The sequence below is a fragment of the Macrosteles quadrilineatus genome, unplaced genomic scaffold (assembly GCF_028750875.1).
Source record: "Macrosteles quadrilineatus isolate MER2022 unplaced genomic scaffold, UCM_ALF_1.0 Scaffold_1__1_contigs__length_201487025, whole genome shotgun sequence".
Taxonomy (NCBI): Eukaryota; Metazoa; Arthropoda; class Insecta; order Hemiptera; family Cicadellidae; genus Macrosteles; species Macrosteles quadrilineatus.
In genome coordinates this window covers 101,007,789-101,027,274 of record NW_026542594.1, presented here as the reverse complement: position 1 = coordinate 101,027,274, position 19,486 = coordinate 101,007,789, and the positions used below count along the sequence as shown (strand labels likewise).

At 37.2% G+C, this 19,486-nt stretch overlaps 1 protein-coding gene across 1 annotated transcript in view; it reads left to right on the top strand.

The window, feature by feature from the left end:
* LOC128999291 (ATP-binding cassette sub-family C member Sur-like) overlaps positions 1–19,486 on the top strand; it is a 53,248-nt gene that overhangs the window by 31,472 nt on the left and 2,290 nt on the right. The window contains exons 19-29 of the mRNA XM_054425702.1: positions 1,924–2,183; positions 2,757–2,867; positions 3,273–3,350; positions 3,982–4,079; positions 6,691–6,896; positions 8,080–8,301; positions 8,532–8,689; positions 9,739–9,934; positions 10,541–10,778; positions 11,121–11,239; positions 11,581–11,768. Of these exons, the coding sequence (XP_054281677.1) occupies positions 1,924–2,183; positions 2,757–2,867; positions 3,273–3,350; positions 3,982–4,079; positions 6,691–6,896; positions 8,080–8,301; positions 8,532–8,689; positions 9,739–9,934; positions 10,541–10,778; positions 11,121–11,239; positions 11,581–11,768 (1,874 nt within the window). The remainder of the gene's footprint in view (positions 1–1,923; positions 2,184–2,756; positions 2,868–3,272; positions 3,351–3,981; positions 4,080–6,690; positions 6,897–8,079; positions 8,302–8,531; positions 8,690–9,738; positions 9,935–10,540; positions 10,779–11,120; positions 11,240–11,580; positions 11,769–19,486) is intronic.

Here is a 19,486-nt window from a genome sequence, read left to right as displayed (position 1 = left end):
CTTTTAAATGGAATGCCGTAGTTTGAGTCAGTTCCGGATGTTCCACAATGAACACCGTTTGGCTTTGTACTAACAGCTGACTATCTGAAACAGCTGACCTAGAGAGGCTATGAACGGATATCAGCTACGCTCACCGCGTGTTATGATCTCAGTGATCGGTAATAAATAAAGTGTGCTATAAATAGATAGATCATAAACTACTTAAGTTCAATTAACTAAATACGTAATTTGACGATAGAACAATAATTAACAAAATATACAAATGTAAAATTAGGTCATTTACAACAGTGAAGTTAAATCAGTTGAGTCCTATTAATTAACTGTTTAGCAGAACAACAAAATGCACCTAACAAGTATATACTATGATTACTCAGAGACAAGAGAATAAGCAAGAAAAACAAGAAACGTCAATAGTGAAAGGGCTACTAAATATTGTGTAATTAGCAGTCGAGGATTAAATGAGTTACACGAGTGAACAACTAATAATAAACAATTGTTTAAAGACAATGAGCATTTATGATCACAAGAGGAGTTAGCATATTAATGTGGAATATAATTAAATGAGAAATAAAAACAAATAAAAATTTGCAAGGTCAATAACAAATTACGTTATGATCAATAAATGACAGTAGGCCTAGTATCAACAATAAATAAAAATTCACACATACACTTATAACTAATTAAAACTATTGACAAAGGCATATGTGTTGTTGTTATTGTTGTGAGAGGAAGGAGAAAAAAGGAATAACGTTCACATCAAATGCACAGCTGATGCGCTTTGAGTTCGGTCAATCAGCTGATCGATCAGAGGGGGGAGAACGTTCACGATCGATACGATCACCAAATGAAGTTCGCGCAGGCGCGCATATCGTCCAATACAGTTCAAGTTGATTTGCAAAGAGGGGGAAGCGTCGTTTCCCTCGTTCATGTACAACCGACGCAACCAAGAAAAAATGGCGATTCCGGGCCAAAACGAAATAATTAATTTCAATAAGCACTTGTACTACAAAATGTTCAGAGTTTATGCACAATAAAATTAGTGTTTACCGCACAGAAAATTATGAGAGAGAGTTTGAAACTTGAGTTCAGTGAAATAATAACGAAAAATAAACATGTGGCTTTTCAAAGGACGCCGAGTCAAAGTTCAAAGTTGCAAAGTGGCAAGTTTCCAAAGCGTGATTCAAAGCACATCCGGCTCGAAGGACCAATATGTTCGATATGAGAGTTAATAGAGAGTAGAAAAAAACAGTGTCACATACCTTTCAATAAGAAAATCCAACACTGGAAAGTAGCAGGGGGAATGGGGATTGGGTGAGCTCACCACTGAGGGACACACAAGAAGATCTGGAAGTTCAGATGCACTACACACTTCGAAATGGGGAATTTAGTACTATTATTCACTGATTAAGAGATAGGTTTTAAAGTGGGGACACTTCCACCACGAGGTGGTCAAAAGACCGAGAGATTGCCAGAAAACGGCGCGGCGCGGCACATACGTCCGATCGAGGAAGGTTTTAGACGCTAACTGAATAAAATCATGGTGGGGAAATTTGAATTTTCCATGAGAGGGAAAGAGACAGAGATAGATCACGCCATATGACGTAGGCATCGTATGATTTTAAGGAGAATGTGGGGGAGGGGAATTGCCGTGGTATGTGTGTGTGTGTGAGTAGAGTAGAGTACATTTTACAGACTTAAAATAAGTAACTAATATACAAATAAATATTAAACCCTATGCACACTGTTAATTAAATGTTAATAAAATTAATGATTGATGATGAGACTACTAATTACGCTATTTACAGAACTGTACTGAACAAATGTAATGAGTTCACAGTTTTGAAACATGTACTAATTTTCCATTAACATGGTATAAGTAAGTACTAGTGTTGAATTATAAGCTAGTACTTATAAAAATTTCAGACACCTCCAATATTTGTGCCGTTCCGCCGCAGACTAAGTAAGTTCTCTGGCTCCCGATACTTTACGCATGATCTGCCGCTGCCGACTGACGAGTGTGATGGGGAGGATGTAGTATTACGTCGACGTCGAGCTGCTTCCACCACTTCTCTACCTCAGCGACGCGCCGTAACACGCACATCGTCCCTACAGACACCGACGTCACACTACATCTACCCTGTCAAGCGCCAGGCTTCATCTCCCACCATCAACAATGTTCCTAGGTACTGCAGTCCTGCAATTTCATTATCTTTTAGACTGAATGAAAAAACTAAATTATAGATAAATTCCTTGTAGCAGCAAACCTAATTACGTTAATCACTAAACCTACCGTTATTTAAATTTGGAATAATTTTAACAGGTTTAAGGAAATATTTTACTGTAAATCCGATCAGTCAAATGGAAATTAACTTAGTAGGCCTATGCCAGTTTGCTGCAGCAGGGGTGTTTATCATAACTTAAATGTTTTAATTCTCGTTTATTTTGTTAAATGTTTAATGAGTACGTAGTATATTTAAGAACTGTGTCCATAGGGTGAATCTTGTAAGAAAGCCAGTTTTAATTTGAGACAAATTTTTAATTTTACCATCGTAAGACCAATGGTTTGTGGAATCATTACTGGGCATCTTACGAGATTCACCCTGGGTCATGATATTATAAATGTTCCATTTATCACAAAGACAATTACTATTCTGTTTAATTTTTTAAAGGTTTTGTTTTGTTGTTACAATAAAGTTTATAATCATTTTATTTTGCCCTCTTTTGGTTTGTTTTTTATTTTATTTATTATAACTCAGGACCAGAACGTATACGTTTGACATATCATCATCATCATCAGCTTCCGAACGACACCCAAGTGCAAGTGGAAGCGGCTTATTAAGGCAATTGTTTTCAATGTCAACACAAAGGTAAACATAGAAATGGTAATAAAGGTAAAGATAAGAATGATTTCCTATAGAGAACTTAATGTCAGCATACTCCATCAACATACAGCTTCAAAGGTCTAATTGAGTTTTGAAATATTTTGACTCTAACTGAAAATATTAGACAAAACAGATTAAAGGTTTTGCATTGTTAAATTATATAGACTTTGATTTAAATTCATGCAATTTTCTGATCATAATATTTTTTAATGGTAAGCACCTATTTCAGGGAATAAATCAGCTTCAACGTCTTTAAATCAAAGAAATTACCTATAAAAACTACGCTAGCGAAAATGCAATGCACAGACTATGTACAGTAGTCAGATTTATTAATGCAACCGAAATTTTTTAGAAGAGTTTATCAATTCACCAAGTCTTATTTTTACACAGAAACTTACCTTCAGTTGCTGACACCACAGTCAGGGAACACACTCTCTTGAGAAGACTTATATCAACATCTTCTGTTAAGTAAGTGCCTTTTTTAAACTTCTAGAAAATTACTTTCTATTTTTAACATATAGTATTTCTATTTATATTACAAAATTTAAATTTATTTCTAACAGTTATTTGTGTAACTAGTGAGCGAAGGTGCGGCAAAGTACGAGTATGTAATTGCAGCAATTAGCAGCTTTAGGAAAATAGGAAAATACTTTTCAATATCAGCAAGATTTCTTCTGTTTTTTGGAAAAATTTTATTCCTAAATTTTATTTTAAACTAAATATTGAAGCTTAGTGCTGATTTATTTATTTGTACAGTATTATCACATTTTTAGATTTTTTGGTATTTCCTTTTCATAATTTATTTGTATATAATTTGACATTAGTTAAAATTGATAATTAACTATCAGTTAACTGTAGAATTCTTGTAAGGACAAATCAACCACACTTACTGTATGAAGATGCACTTCAGAAAATATACTTCCCATATTGTTAAGATATCCATTTATTAAACATGGAATACATCCATAAATATCAATCAATCAATTTTTATTAATCTTTTATACAAAAAAATGGTTAGGTACTCTAAGTTTACACCTAAGTTATGAAATGTTTCAATCCCCATTACTTAATTATTTAATAGTTTAAAGTCCATCCCCAGATCAGCTACCATTGTGGAGGCTGAACGGCCGCCTCTACACCGCTTGTCCTCAACTACCTCAGACTGCAGTGATGACTTCCTTGATGAGGACGAGACTTGTAAGACTCATTCAACCTTTATAGTTTAAGTGTGATACATACCACACAATTTGACCATTATTTATTAAACTTAAAATACTCACTGTTGTAAATTTGTATTTGTAAATTTGTATGTTGCACTTTGCTCATTAATGCACTTCAAAATGAACTTACAAGAATTTGTCACAAGAGAGAGCATACACAACCACGACACAAGAGGGAAGGTGAGACTTGATATCCCAATGCATAGATTAGCCAAAACTGGGTCATCTCACAAAATCAACTGCATTAGACTTTTTAATAAACTTCCATCATATGCTAGAACTGCACCAGTCAATGTTTTCAAGAAGAAGATTCACGATTGGTTATTAAAAAATCCGTTTTATTGTTTAACTGAGTTTTTAGACTGTCCTGTGATCCTAGATTAATTTGTAGATAGAATTCACCAAGAAATGTTGTTGTTATTGTCAGTAGTATTATATATATAGGTTTATGATTGTTATATGTGTAGATTTTCTTTTCCTTAGTATTATGATAGATTTAGCCTATATTGTATGACGAAGCCTATTTCATGTAATATGATCAATGATGAATAAAGATTTCTGATTTCTGATTTCTGTCAATTAACTACTCATACATACATACAGAGTACCTCTCTGCTTTTCTCTTGTCTTGGAATAATTTAATATTATATTCATATAATATAGTAGTAGTGTTCTTTCTTTATGAGTATTTTTATACTGATTTGTTATACTGAAAATACATTGTTACTGTTGTAAGAAAGACTTAGTAAACCAAAAGTATGGCTTTTATTCATTCAAAATTACAACCATGTTTTAGTTAAGAACAAATACAATATTTACAAACAAATCAAATAATAAATATTATCAGGTGATAATGTTCACATCACCACATTCTCCCCCACTAGTTTTCAAGGTAGGTATAGCATATGTAATCCTTTAGATATGACGGAGGCTTGACATTCCTCTTTGGACGTAGTTCCCCCACAGCTGTCTCTGAAGTTGGGGTCTGAGATACCGTTTGTTGAGTTTCATTTTGAACTTCATTGTGGTCAATGTCTGAATTTATATTTTCAACAATCTCTCTCTCAGTAGTGTTGTCTTCATGAGGTAGATCACCAGGAGGTAGGCCAGCGGGTGCAAGATGTCTCAGGGATACTTGTGATTCTGACCCATCTCTTCTTCGGACGAGAGCGTACTGTGGATTTGATTCCAAAAGTTGAACTGGCTCCACAAGGTCATCATATTTATTAGATCTTACAAACTTTCTAAGCAGGACAGGACCAGGAGCGGATAGCCAAGATGGTAAGGAGTCTCCATTGGTAGATCTTCTGCTATGTATAAAGAATCTTTCGTGCGGTGTGCAGTTTGTCGCAGTGCATAAAAGAGATCTGACTGAGTGAAGTGCCTCCTGTAATACTTCTTCCCATGAAGCAACTGGCAGGTTGTGGTTTTTCAAAGCTAGTAGGATGGTTCGCCATATTGTTCCATTGAAGCGTTCAATCTGAGAGTTCCCTCTAGGGTTATAAGGTGTCGTATGACTTGTAGCTACTCCGTACTTGTGAAGAAAGTCCGTCAGCTCTCGCGACATGAAAGATGAACCTCTATCTGAATGTACAAAGGACGGGCAAAGGACGGGGCTCCAAACATCAAAAATAGATCTGAAAAACATCTGATAACTGTTGCTGAACTAATGTCCTTACAGGGGTAAGCAAATACAAAACGAGAATACTCGTCCACCATGGTTAAAAGGTAACGGTTTCTGGTTGTTGATGGAAGAGGGCCCTTAAAGTCAATATTTAGACGTTCGAAGGGAGTGGTTGCCTTTATCAATTTGCCTTGGAATTGGTGAAATCTTGGCTTCACTTCTGCACATGTTTGACAAGCTGACGTCATCCTTTTTACATCTTCCAGAGTGTAGTTTAGATTTCTAGTTCTAATCCAATGAAACATTCGAGTGACTCCCGGATGGCAGAGAGATTTGTGTAATTCAAACAACTTAGCATTGTCCCAGCGAACCGCACATGCCCGAGAGAGCGTATCTGCTTTTACATTCTCCCTACCAGGTCGGTACACTATTTCATATTGATAAGGTGTTAGCTCTAGTCGCCATCTCATAACTTTATCGTTCTTGATTTTGCTTGTATGCCTCTTGTCAAAGATAAATGATAAAGCTTGCTGATCCGTGTATAATCTGAAGTCTCTTCCGATAAGAAATGATAAAATTGTTGTAAGAAAGACTTAGTAAACCAAAAGTATGGCTTTTATTCATTCAAAATTACAACCATGTTTTAGTTAAGAACAAATAGAATATTTACAAACAAATCAAATAATAAATATTATCAGGTGATAATGTTCACATCACCACAGTTACTTCACTACTTGCAATGATGGCTTTTAAGAAAGTAAAGTGGTTCCAATGACGGATTGACTTATAGCCTTGTATAGGCTTTCTAACACAACATCTATTTAATGAGTTTTGTCTTTTTATGTGTAAATGATGTTTGTAGTGTAAAATTATCAACAAGTAACCTGAAAAAAACTTGCATTTAGACAAAACTCTTCAACTGTCACTACAAAAATAAACTTGAATCATGTGACCTGATGTTCAGTAGAGACTGTTGAGTGGGGCCAGGGTGGCGGAGCCCGGGAGGAGAGAGAGTATGGTCAGATACAGCGACGCATCTACCTGTCATACCTGCAGGCTTGCGGAGCCTTGGCGGGGGCCACATATCTACTGGCTACAGTCTCGTGGCAGGGGCTACGTGTGGGAACTGACTACTGGCTCAGCAAGTGGACTGAGGAGTCATCCAGCAAGGTATGTAAAAGATAACATCTACCTGTTACATGATACCTGCTGGCTACAGACTCCTACCAGGAACTAGGTTTGGGGATTTTACAAATAAATGGCATAAGAAATAGTTTTGAATTATTATTTTAATGGTCTAATTAAATGTTATTCAGTTAGTTTTGTGATGTCCAGGGTTGGGGAATTAAATTATATTCATAGAACAGGCTAGGCCTGTCCCTACAACCAGCCAAACTAAAATACCTTCCCCTGAGTGCTCAGAAAGAGCCAATAAATTCCAGGGATCGATACAAAAGGTGGTTCATGGTTTTAACTGACTTGTTTTGTAATTTAGTTGAAGAAGCGCTCAGGAAATCCTGTAGACGCTGAAGTAGAGCTATATCATCCGCACCCTCGCAAAAGTGTTTGAAGAATTTTTACTAGCTTTTAGAACAACTCCGCAGGCCAGATGAGTATTCTATGTGGCCTATTTGATAGAACTACTTGTCTTAAACTCTATACGTACCATAATTAAGCGAAAAGTAATAAAGAAAGATGAATGTACAGTAATCACTGCTGAAACAAATGCATAATTTCTACAGGGTCTTCTAAGGGTAAGTTAGTATAACTACAGAAGATTTTCTTGAGGGAAGATCTTCTTCTTCAATGTATGGGTTTTCTACAAAATTTCTTGTGGCACAGATGAAAAAATTTGGATAACTTTTATTCAGATGTTTTCAATCGACATTCTCCCAAAACTTAATACTATCACTTACAGCGGGTTATACTTCTGGTAACAAGTCTCAGGGCATTTAACTCAAATAATTGTTATTAGTATTTATTGATGTAGCTAACTGTCATTGCACATAGCTTAAGCTAACAATAGAACTAGGTGTAGGCAAGTTGTATTAGCAAGTTCTAGTTTTTACCTCACATCCACCTGCTTCTTCTTTTACACCCAGTAAGTTTTATTCCCCTTCTGTGATTTCATTGGCAATGAAAATAGTATACTGACACAAATTCAAGTTTAACAGAAATGAGATACGAGATATTTGGTTTGCTTTGATTTTATCAGTTTTCCCACATCCCTCATATTGATGGACTCAACATTTGACTTAATAAGATTCACTGCAGTTTGACAAAAACATACACTAATCCCATTGGTGTAATATACTTGCTTACACAATGATATATCTTATAAGGTTTTTTACAGATGTTGTACTACCTGGTGGTGTACGGTGTGCTCTCTGTGGCTTCTATCCTCCTGTCCCTAGCTACCAATGGCCTGGGCCAGTACTGTGGGGCCAGAGCTCGCCAACGTCTACATGACTCCATGCTAGATGGTCTGCTGAGCTGCCCTGTCCGCTTCTTTGAGACAACACCTCTGGGACGCATCATGAACAGATTCTCCACTGATCTGGGCATCATTGACAAAGTGAGTACTGTAAAACTATATGCATACAAAATTTACGTTAATATTAGGACATGTGAAAAAAAATTTAATATTACACATGTCCTAAAAAATTCTTGTCCATACAAAAGTTTTGTGCATAAGAAATTATGGTTTAGAAATAGTTTAGTTCCACAAACCATTTACAAATAATAAATTTAACTATGACTTAAATGTTAGAACCATACCAATCAATGTTTTTATGTTCCTTAAAGAAAATAGCAACATCTTTGCAAAGACTGCTGCAGTTCCTACTGTTGTGCTTCTCTGCAATTCTTGTCAACTGTATTGTTACTCCGTGGTTCATCGTGCTTGCTCTTCCCATCTGTCTTGTCTACTATACTGTCCAAAAGTTTTATAGAAGCTCAACCAGGTAAAAATGTTAACACCAAAGATTATGTTTATAAACAACAAATTTGCATGATTTCAAAAATAAAAAAAATAAAAACCATTATTAAGAATTAGTTATGGCACAAAGTGTGTTTATTACCAAGGCCACACTAAAAAAAACAGGCCGTAATGCTCGTGAAGCATGACGTCACGATAGAAGACGGCAATGACGTAGTTTGCCATTTGTGATCACTCGATCAGCTGCTTGTTTTCATCTTTCCTTGGAAAATAAATAAACAAATACCCTTTGTCACAAAAATATTAAACAATACGTCATTGCCGTCTTCTATCGTGACGTCATGCTTGCCGAGCATTACGGCCTGATTTTTTAGTGTGGCCTTGTTATTACCCATATAAAATAAAAGCAAAAGCATTCAAACAAAGATTTTATAATACTAGAGGTCCTATGTAATATAAAAAGTATTGTGCTGCAATATTTTTTTATAAACAGTTATGCATTAAACATATAGCTTAACAACTAAAGTAAAGTTAAAGTTTATAATTATTCGTATTAGAGCATAGTTTTGTGTGAGCACAACTCCTCTGTTATTTATGGATCAACTTTAATGTTTAGGGTGTCAAACATTAACTTTTCAAATTATGGGTGATTGCATTTATACACTTGAAAGCATTTTACTTCTGTAAACATTTATCAAAAGACTGTGAAAATAGATAAAACATCATTGTACTTAGCAGTGGCGTGGACATGGAGCGCCCTGGAGCAGATATGGCTTTTTTCACTATAGCGGGATACGATGATGATGTTTTTGCCATTGTAAGGGGTGTGCTAGATTTTGCCGCAGTAGTTGGCCGAGAAAATCCTTGCAGTTGGGATAACTAGCTGAGGGGACACTGCATGTCAGAGCTACTCTCTTCTACTCTTAAATATTATTTATTCGTAAGCCCGATTACAACAGTGTATGACACAATAATTTATCTAGATTTTTCATTGCTATACTTCAACAGTTTTTTATTCACTTGAATTTAGCAAACCCCAATGAAAACCAACTGGTAATTTAACAATTTGCACAGGGAGCTGCAGAGGCTGGATAGCATTTCTCGGACCCCGATACTGTCCCACTTTGCAGAGACTCTGTCCGGCCTAGAGACCATAAGAGCGTTTGGTCAGCAGCAAAGGTTTGCTGCTGTGTTGTTTCACAGACTTGATATCCACACCAACGTCTTCCTGCTCGGGAATTCATGCAACCGCTGGCTTGGAATCGCTTTGGTAACTTTACTTCTTGATTTATTGTGGGGTTTTAACCTAACTACACAACTACACTATATTAGATACAACTTTATTCAAGGGCTTTGATTTCTGCAAATCTGTCATGTTAGCCACAGCGAGTGATTTTGCAATCTCTGATTAAGGACTCAAGAGATTAAAAATTGTCATAAGGTAAGAATGTGCATATGACAACATTTAGAATGGTTTTAAGTTTGTTATTATTGTTTATAGAGGATTTTTTAAACTTAATTTTTTTTAACTTTTCACCATAGTAAGAAGTGTGAGTAAAATTTTAAATTAAGTAAAATTGGTGGTTAGTCTTCTTTTTAGAGAAGAAGATTCTATAATAATAATAATAATACTTTTTTGTCTTGACAATATTCATTGTATCGACTCAACATTACAATTAGGTACTTAATTCTTAACTTAAGTTTACTATTCTACCTCTATTTAACTAATGAACATACCATATCCTCACGATTTCCAAATTGTACACCCACTCCAGAAATTTTCAGCTACACTGTATTACCTATAAATACATTGATCAGTATCATAAATAATTTTTCAAATTCTCTAAGCTTTTAATGTAGGCTATTCTGTTTTCAGGACTACCTTGGTGGGCTGATAGTGTTCATCACAATGATCACATCTCTAGTGTCTGCAGCTCTGTTCTCCAATGTTGTCAGTCCAGCACTGGTGGGACTGGCTATCAACTATACCCTTCTTGTGCCCATCTATCTCAACTGGGTCGTCAAGTTTTTGGCAGACATGGAAATGTATATGGGTTCAGTTGAGCGAGTCACCCAGTATGCCAGCGCTCCTTCTGAGGATTATAGACATTCCAGTAAGTTTGTTTTCCGTTACAAATGATTGGGGAGGGGATAAAACCAATCAGTAGTTTGTGTATCCAACTTGCAAGAGATGAATTGGGTGAATAATCATGATCCTACAACACAGAATCTTCCTGATGACTCGTATTCACATAATCTCACAATTTAAATATAATAATATTTAAGTGTCCTATTAAGTTGACGAGTGTTGTTGTGGAATTCTTACATGGCTATGAGTCAAATGTATTATTCAAACAATCTAATGGTCACAGTTAATCTTTGCACTGTCTTTAGCAAAAACAGCTCCAATATGTTATCTTGGAGTTCTGAAATTATGCACTAAACATATTTTTCAGGATTTGTTCCCAAAAATTGGCCAACGAGTGGAGATATAAAATTCCAAAACGTTTCTCTTCAGTATGACTCTAATCGGGTCATCACAAATTTGACTCTTCATATACCTGCTGGACAAAAGGTTAGTAAACTCAACCATTGATTACTGTTATTCTTCTATATTTATTTTAAAGCTTTAATGTCAAACTTAGCTGAGTTCTTAGAGTCTTTGACTTACAGGTTATTGGAGATACAAATTCAATCTTCAGGGTCGTATCGATAAAGATTCGAAGGACTTTCTATTCCTTTTTGTTAACAAATAAAACAGTTATCAAACCTAGTGCTACTCATATTGTATGTAATTTTAATTGTAACCATCTCATTATTCATACCTTTAGATTTAATCAAGTTATAAAAGGCACCTGGCAATATAAGGTATCGTTTTAGTTGAAGATAATTCCGTAATATTTGTATTGTGTGCAGGTAGGGATCTGTGGTAGAACAGGCAGTGGCAAGTCCTCTCTGGTCATGTCATTGTTCCACATGGTGCCTATATGTGAGGGAGCCATCTACATTGATGATGTCGACATCGCAACTCTTCCTCTCAAAGTTGTACGTTCCCGTCTCTCCATTATTCCACAGGATGTCATCATGTTCAGTGGAACCATCAGGTATGTTCAGACAAAAAATAATTGTGTAATAAATAATTATATATTTATAGCGATGTTTAATAAGTATGAAATAATTGCACCACTGTATGAACGAATATTTTGATAACGTTTTATTTACAAACGAATGAAGAAGTGTCTAAACCATGACATTACTTAGTCAAAACTAAACATTTTAACAATCTAGCAATAGCTGTTACATAATAAATATTAAAATAAAGTGAAGACCAAAGGCATCACAGCTGTGGCTAAGTTGACGCCACACCAGACCCCCGCAGAGACTGGAAGTCCAGGAAGCTTGAGCTTTACATTTCAACCAGACAGAGTTGTATAGCTTCTGAATAATGATGCCGGGTTTGGAGGTTTGAGAGATGTGTTTGAAGTTTGCATATTTTGAGGTTCTATGATTGTTGGCTGATTACATTTGTCGGGTAACACATATGCAGGCTTCACCCTGTCTAAGCTCACTCGTACTTGTTTGCCATTCTATGATATTATTAAGGATTTTTTATTACGAGACATTACAGGATATGGTCCGTTGTAGGGAGGCTGTAGAGCACGTTTCATAGAGTCATCTCTTAGGAAAACATCGGTGCACTTTCTAAGATCCTGAAATATAAAAGTTTAAGGGTTGACTTGGCAAGAAGCTTGGACAGGTCTGATTGAAGACATGTGTTGACAGAGTCGTACAACATAGTCAGAAGAATCTTCATGTCTGGGTCCGTGAACAAGGAGATCAAAAAATTCTTGATGTCCGAAAACAATATTTGCCGTTTGTTCAGTAAAGGCCAGCTGACCATATGAGCATATTAAAATAATCCCCACATGTCAACAACAATACAATAATAAAATTTTAAAAATGTAAACATTCCAAGAAAAACATTCTGGTTCAAGAAGTGCAACTTTTCTCTCTTGTAATATCGTTTCTTTGTGTAACATAATTCATTTCTCTCTCCTTTTATTTTGACTTATTTCATTTACCTTTTCCTTTTGTGTTCATTAAATAAACCCTTTTTAATTTCACTCTAAATTCTGTGTCCCTACTGTGAGAACATTTGGACATTAATGAAACATATTATCTTCTCAACTAGAGCCAACATTCGACCAGATCTTCTTTCAAGACCTTAACGTCATGAAGTGGTAACATAACTATAGTTCAGAATTAAAAATTATACCAAAAGTCCATTATTTTCTGTTGTCAAAATTAAATTAATAACCCATATACAGTCCACTTTATTATTTCTACAATAACCTTTTGATTACGCTACATCTTTGGTCCTTCGAGCCGGATTGTTGATTAACCAATTGATTGGATTAATTATTTGGACTTTTGGTGAAGATTAAAGACGAACATAACCTCATAAACTCTCAATATTGTCGTTCACGCATATTTTGTACTCCCCTCTACCTCTATCTCTCTCAGTCTCTCGATCACATTAGTCTAATAGGCCTACTCCAATGACTGAAAGACTCTGTGACATTATAGTCATTTTGTAAACATTATACCAATCCTTCAGTGTTTATATTTTTTGTTGATTGGTTCCGAGTTAAGGCCCACAAACTGTTTAATTGAACTAGCCTAATTCATTTTTTTATGTAACGAAGTGAAATAACTTTTGTGTCTTGTGTATTTTGACTGTATTTGTGTTCAATGATGGCTCCTGTGAACCTAGCCCCGATTAAGGTTTGTACTTATAAAAGACTAACCAAACAATTCAAAGTTAGGCTTGGAAAAATTCAAGAAAATATAGATTCTATTAATGAAAGTGCTAAAGCAAACAACCTATCCTCTGTGCAAATAAAATCACTTCATAACTATTTAGATGAAATCAGGAAAAAGCGAGACGACTTTGAACTAAATTTCAGGCGCGTTTTAGAACATTGTTCTGACGAAGAACTCGATGGCATTATTCTAAATGATGATGAAAACACTATTGGTGAATTATGTATACATCTTTGTAGTACTATAGAGTCACTAATCCCTATTGACGAACCTCAATCTCCCCCTCAAGAAATGGTGAATGATTCCAACTGTACTGCTTTCATGCAACCTGTCCGCCTACCGCAACTTGACTTGAAAACCTTCTCGGGAAACTCAGCCGAGTGGATTAATTTCATCAATCTTTTTGATAGCGCTGTACACCTCAACACATCTCTGTCTCCAGTATCAAAATTTCAATACCTACTAAGCTGTCTAACTGAAGAACCTCTAAATTTAATTAAAAACTTAAACATCATAGTGCATCTAACTACAAAATCGCATACAATTTGTTGCGCGATCGATACCACAATCACAGACGCTTAACTTCTTTACATTTAAATGCCATATTGGATCTTCCCATTGCTACATCTGAAAATACAAAATCAATACGTGAATTTCTAAATAATTTTCTGGAACATACACAATCACTTATTGCTTTAGAAAGTGACATCACTACCAATGACAATCCTTTGCTGTCAGCTCATTTGCTCCGTAGACTTGATAGAAATTTACGGCAAAAACTTGAACATTACCGCTCATTCAAATCATGTGAAACTCATTCGTTACCATCTGTGGACGAAATCATTAAATTTCTCAATGAAGAATGCTCAAACAGTGAAGATGCCAACCTACACTCTTCAACTTTTTGTCACAAGGCTAATTCAAAGCCTGCCCTCACATCTAGTAAAAATTACTCCAAACCAAACACCCGCTATACTGCACTTGTAAGCTCAGATGATCACTCCACTACTGTAAAGAAATTTCCATCATGCTTTGCCTGTCAGCAAACCGATCACAAAATCTACATGTGTAAGGTTTTTGCTAAAAAATCTCCAAACGAACGTAACAAACTTGTAAAGGAGCAAAATAAATGTATTTCATGTCTTGGCAATCACACACTCAAAGATTGTCGCTCAACAGGCACATGTCTTAAATGTAAACAAAAACACCACACCTTGTTACACTTCGAAAATGTTGTAAAGTCTCCTCCTGTAGCCAAACCCTCAAAACCTTCAACTGCTACACCTTCTGTAGTCGCTTCTGCTCAACCAGAAATGTCGCTCTCAATTTCTCAGCCTGCAACTACGGTTCTGCTAGGCACCGCTCTCATTAAAATTACCGCTAATAATGGAATCTCTCATGTCTTTCGATGTCTGCTCGACAGTGGAAGTCAACTCAACTTCATGACAGAGAGGGCAGCACAGCTATTAAACGTCTCTCGTCACCGCTCTACTCACACAATCGTGGGAATCTCTGCATCGCAATCCTCGACAAAGGGACATGCTCTCCTAGAACTATCCACACTAGGCAGTGAAGTAATTGCTTCAAATCAACCTTTCCATATTCTAGACAGAATTTCCGCTCCTTTGCCTCGTACTCAACTCTCTTTTGAGGTTTACGAACTGGTAAAACCTTTTGTCCTCGCAGATCCGACCTTTCATATTCCTCAGAATATTGACATTCTCATAGGAGGTGCTTTGTTTCCAGAACTTCTTACTCATCAATCCTACCCATTGGGCTCAAACCTTCCATTCGTTATTGGAACACGATTGGGATTTGTGTTAATGGGCAATGCACCAACTTTGTCTAACTCTTCTCCCACCTCATGCGATTCATCTCTACTCTCCACTACGGACGAGCTACATAATACTCTACTTCGCTTTTGGCAACAAGAAGAGGTACCGCAGTGCAATCTTATCTCTGAAGACGATCGCATCGCTGAAGATCACTTCAAATCAACTCACTCCCGCTCTCCAGATGGAACATATGTTGTTCAACTCCCTTTCAAGGACCAACATCAACCTCTGGGCACTTCAAAATCTGCTGCTGAACATAGACTTCACTCAATTGAACGAAAGTTTGAATCCAACTCTAATTTCAAGGAATTGTATACACAGTTTATGACTGAATATGAAAATCTCGGACACATGGTCAAAGCATCCCCTTCCGATCTTTCGCAACCACACTACTATCTGCCTCATCACGGTGTACTGAAGGAAACCAGTAGTACAACCAAACTTCGTACAGTTTTTGATGGTAGTTGCAAAACCAGTACCGGTGTCGCACTAAATGATATTCTTTTAACCGGTCGCAAACTTCAAATTGACATTTGTGACATTTTGTTGAATTTTCGTTCACATAATTATGTGTTCAGTTGCGATATAAGGAAAATGTATCGTTGCATTCAAGTTCATCCTGACCACCAGAAGTATCAGTTAATTCTATGGCGTGATCCAAAGACTCAAGAAATCTCCACATACAAATTAACGACAGTTACATATGGTCTTAGCAGTTCACCTTTCCATGCCATCAGAACGTTACATCAACTTGCTGACGACGAAGGAGGGTCGTTCCCAGCAGCAGCCAAAGTTTTACGGGATAATACGTATGTGGATGACATCATCTGTGGAGCTCATACACTCAACGAAGCTAAGCAACTACGAGATCAGCTGATTGAACTTCTTGCACGTGGTGGTTTTGAGCTAAGAAAATGGACATCCAATTGCCCAGAAATACTCCAAGATTTGCCTCAAGATCATCTAGAAACACCAGTCTTTTTGGAAGCCACTAATCACCCTCATTTTGCCATTCTTGGACTACATTGGTCACCCATTTCAGATTGTTTCACTTACAACTTAAGTCTCCCTGATGGTCCTCCTACAAAACGATCAGTGCTGAGCATTATAGCACGCATTTTCGACCCTACCGGATTTTTGTCACCCGTGACCATGTGGGCAAAAACCCTCATGCAAATACTCTGGTCACAGGGTATCCAATGGGATGACACTCTTCCAAATGAACTTGCCGAAAAATGGCATATTTTTGTTGACGAAACCTCTCTACTTTCGCAGATTAAGATCCCTCGCTCGTTTCATTTCACTACCACATGTTCCTTACAACTCCATGGATTTTCAGATGCCTCCGAAGTAGGATACTCAGCAGTCTTATACTTCCGCTGTGAGTTTTCAACTGGAGAAATCATCACTCGTCAGATTCTCGCAAAAACACGTGTAGCTCCTTTGAAACGTGTTACTCTACCCCGCTTGGAACTATGTGGTGCACACTTACTTGCAAAACTCACAACTTATATACTGTTGTACAATTTTCAAAGAAAAGATTGACCTCTCTCAAACTACATTGTGGTGTGATTCATCAGTAACCCTCACTTGGTTACACACCCCCTCATATCGACTTAAAACGTATGTTGCCAACAGAGTTGCTCAAGTCCAAGAATTGATCCCCTCTCACTCCTGGCGCTACGTTCCCTCAACAGACAACCCCGCTGATTGTGCGTCACGTGGTTTGCTTCCCGCTCAACTCATTGATCATCCTCTATGGTGGAATGGCCCTCCATGGTTAATTCTTTCAGATGATCATTGGCCATCTAATCGCTTCGTTCCCATAAACTTGCAAGACACTCAAGAATGTAAAACTACTCCTCTAAATGTCCTGGTTGCAACCCAACCTCCAGAATGGGATCTTCTCTCCAAGTACTCATCGTGGTCCAAACTACTTAGAGTAACAAGCTATGTCTTGCGGTTTATCCACAATGCACGTAGCTCTGACCGAAGACATGGGCATCTCACTGTCTCTGAACTTAAGAACTCAGAGCGTACCATCATCAAGTGTGTACAAGCTACATGTTTTACGAATGAATTGACTCTACTTCACAAAAACAAACCCAGTACCTCTAATCTTCAACGTTTAGACCCTTTTCTGGATGCTTCCGGCATAATTCGTGTGGGAGGCCGGCTTAAGAAGCTATCGCTGAAATTCAACGTCAAACACCCAATAGTACTTCCAAAGAAGCACCATATCGTTGATCTTCTCATAGACTTTGTCCACACTACTCACTTACATTCCGGACCACAACTGACCCAAGCAATCCTTTGCCAAAACTATTGGATTCTTTCGGCTCGTCAAGTCATACGGACACGTATTCATAAATGTGTAAAATGTTTCAAAGTGAAACCAAAGAACATCACTCCACTCATGGGAGATCTTCCTACCGCAAGAGTAACTCCAGCTCGACCATTCACTACCAGTGGCGTTGACTATTGTGGCCCTTTTGACATGAAAGTTGTCAAGCTCCGCGGAATGCGTCATATCAAAACCTACATCTGTGTTTTTGTTTGTTTTGTGACAAAGGCAGTGCACTTAGAAGTTGTAGAAGATTTAACAACTGAGGGATTCATCGCTGCACTCACACGATTCATCTCCCGAAGAGGATTCTGTAAAGATATCTATTCCGACTGTGGCACGAACTTCGTAGGCGCTGATTCTGCACTGCGTCGAACAATCAAAAACACCCTGAGCACCAAAGAATCTGAAGAACACCTGTTGCATTTCACTTCATCCAGGAAAATAAATTTCCACTTCAATCCTCCTGCTTCGCCCCATCAAGGTGGTCTGTGGGAAGCAGCAGTGAAAAGTGTCAAATACCATCTGCGCCGTGTCATGGGTGAACACATTCTTACTCTCCTAGAATTCATGACTCTGACTACACAAATAGAGGCAATCCTCAATTCCCGTCCTTTGACACCATTATCTAACGACCCTAATGACTGTTCAGCACTCACTCCAGGACATTTCCTCATAGGATCTCCGCTGGCATCAATTCCAGAAGAAGACCATACTGATATTCCACTAACTCGGCTCAAAAGATGGCATCTAGTACAAGCTCTCCACCAAAGGATTTGGAAGCGCTGGCAACTAGAGTACCTTCATACACTCCAGCAACGATCCAAGTGGACTCATAAGACAGAAAACATAAAAGTTGGAGATCTAGTCTTGATCCACTCCTCATCGCCTCCTTTGTCCTGGCCCCTTGCCCGTGTCACACAGTTGCATCCTGGCACAGATGGACAAGTCAGGGTTGTTGATCTGAAGACTCAACATGGTTACCTTACTAGACCAGTTGTTAAAGTGTTCCCTCTCCCTCAAAACTAAGCCATACAACTTGGAAGGACCTGTAAATAGCTGTAAATAATATTCAGAATATTCTTCAGTGCTCCGTTTTTTACACAATTTGGTGTTCATTGTTATAAAACTATCGTTTTATGGAGGCCGGTATGTTCAGTAAAGGCCAGCTGACCATATGAGCATATTAAAATAATCCCCACATGTCAACAACAATACAATAATAAAATTTAAAAAATGTAAACATTCCAAGAAAAACATTCTGGTTCAAGAAGTGCAACTTTTCTCTCTTGTAATATCGTTTCTTTGTGTAACATAATTCATTTCTCTCTCCTTTTATTTTGACTTATTTCATTTACCTTTTCCTTTTGTGTTCATTAAATAAACCCTTTTTAATTTCACTCTAAATTCTGTGTACCTACTGTGAGAACATTTGGACATTAATGAAACATATTATCTTCTCAACTAGAGCCAACATTCGACCAGATCTTCTTTCAAGACCTTAACGTCATGAAGTGGTAACATAACTATAGTTCAGAATTAAAAATTATACCAAAAGTCCATTATTTTCTGTTGTCAAAATTAAATTAATAACCCATATACAGTCCACTTTATTATTTCTACAATAACCTTTTGATTACGCTACACCGTTAATGCTTGAAGATCCTCACGGTACGCACTTCTTATACCTAAAAGAACAATCGGAAGAGTTTCCAGCCAGGATGAATCGTGATGACACATCTTAAGATGACGATGGAATCTCTCCACCATTGGCACAGGGATGGTAACTGCAAGTCGTGATTCTTTCAGAGCCGAAAGT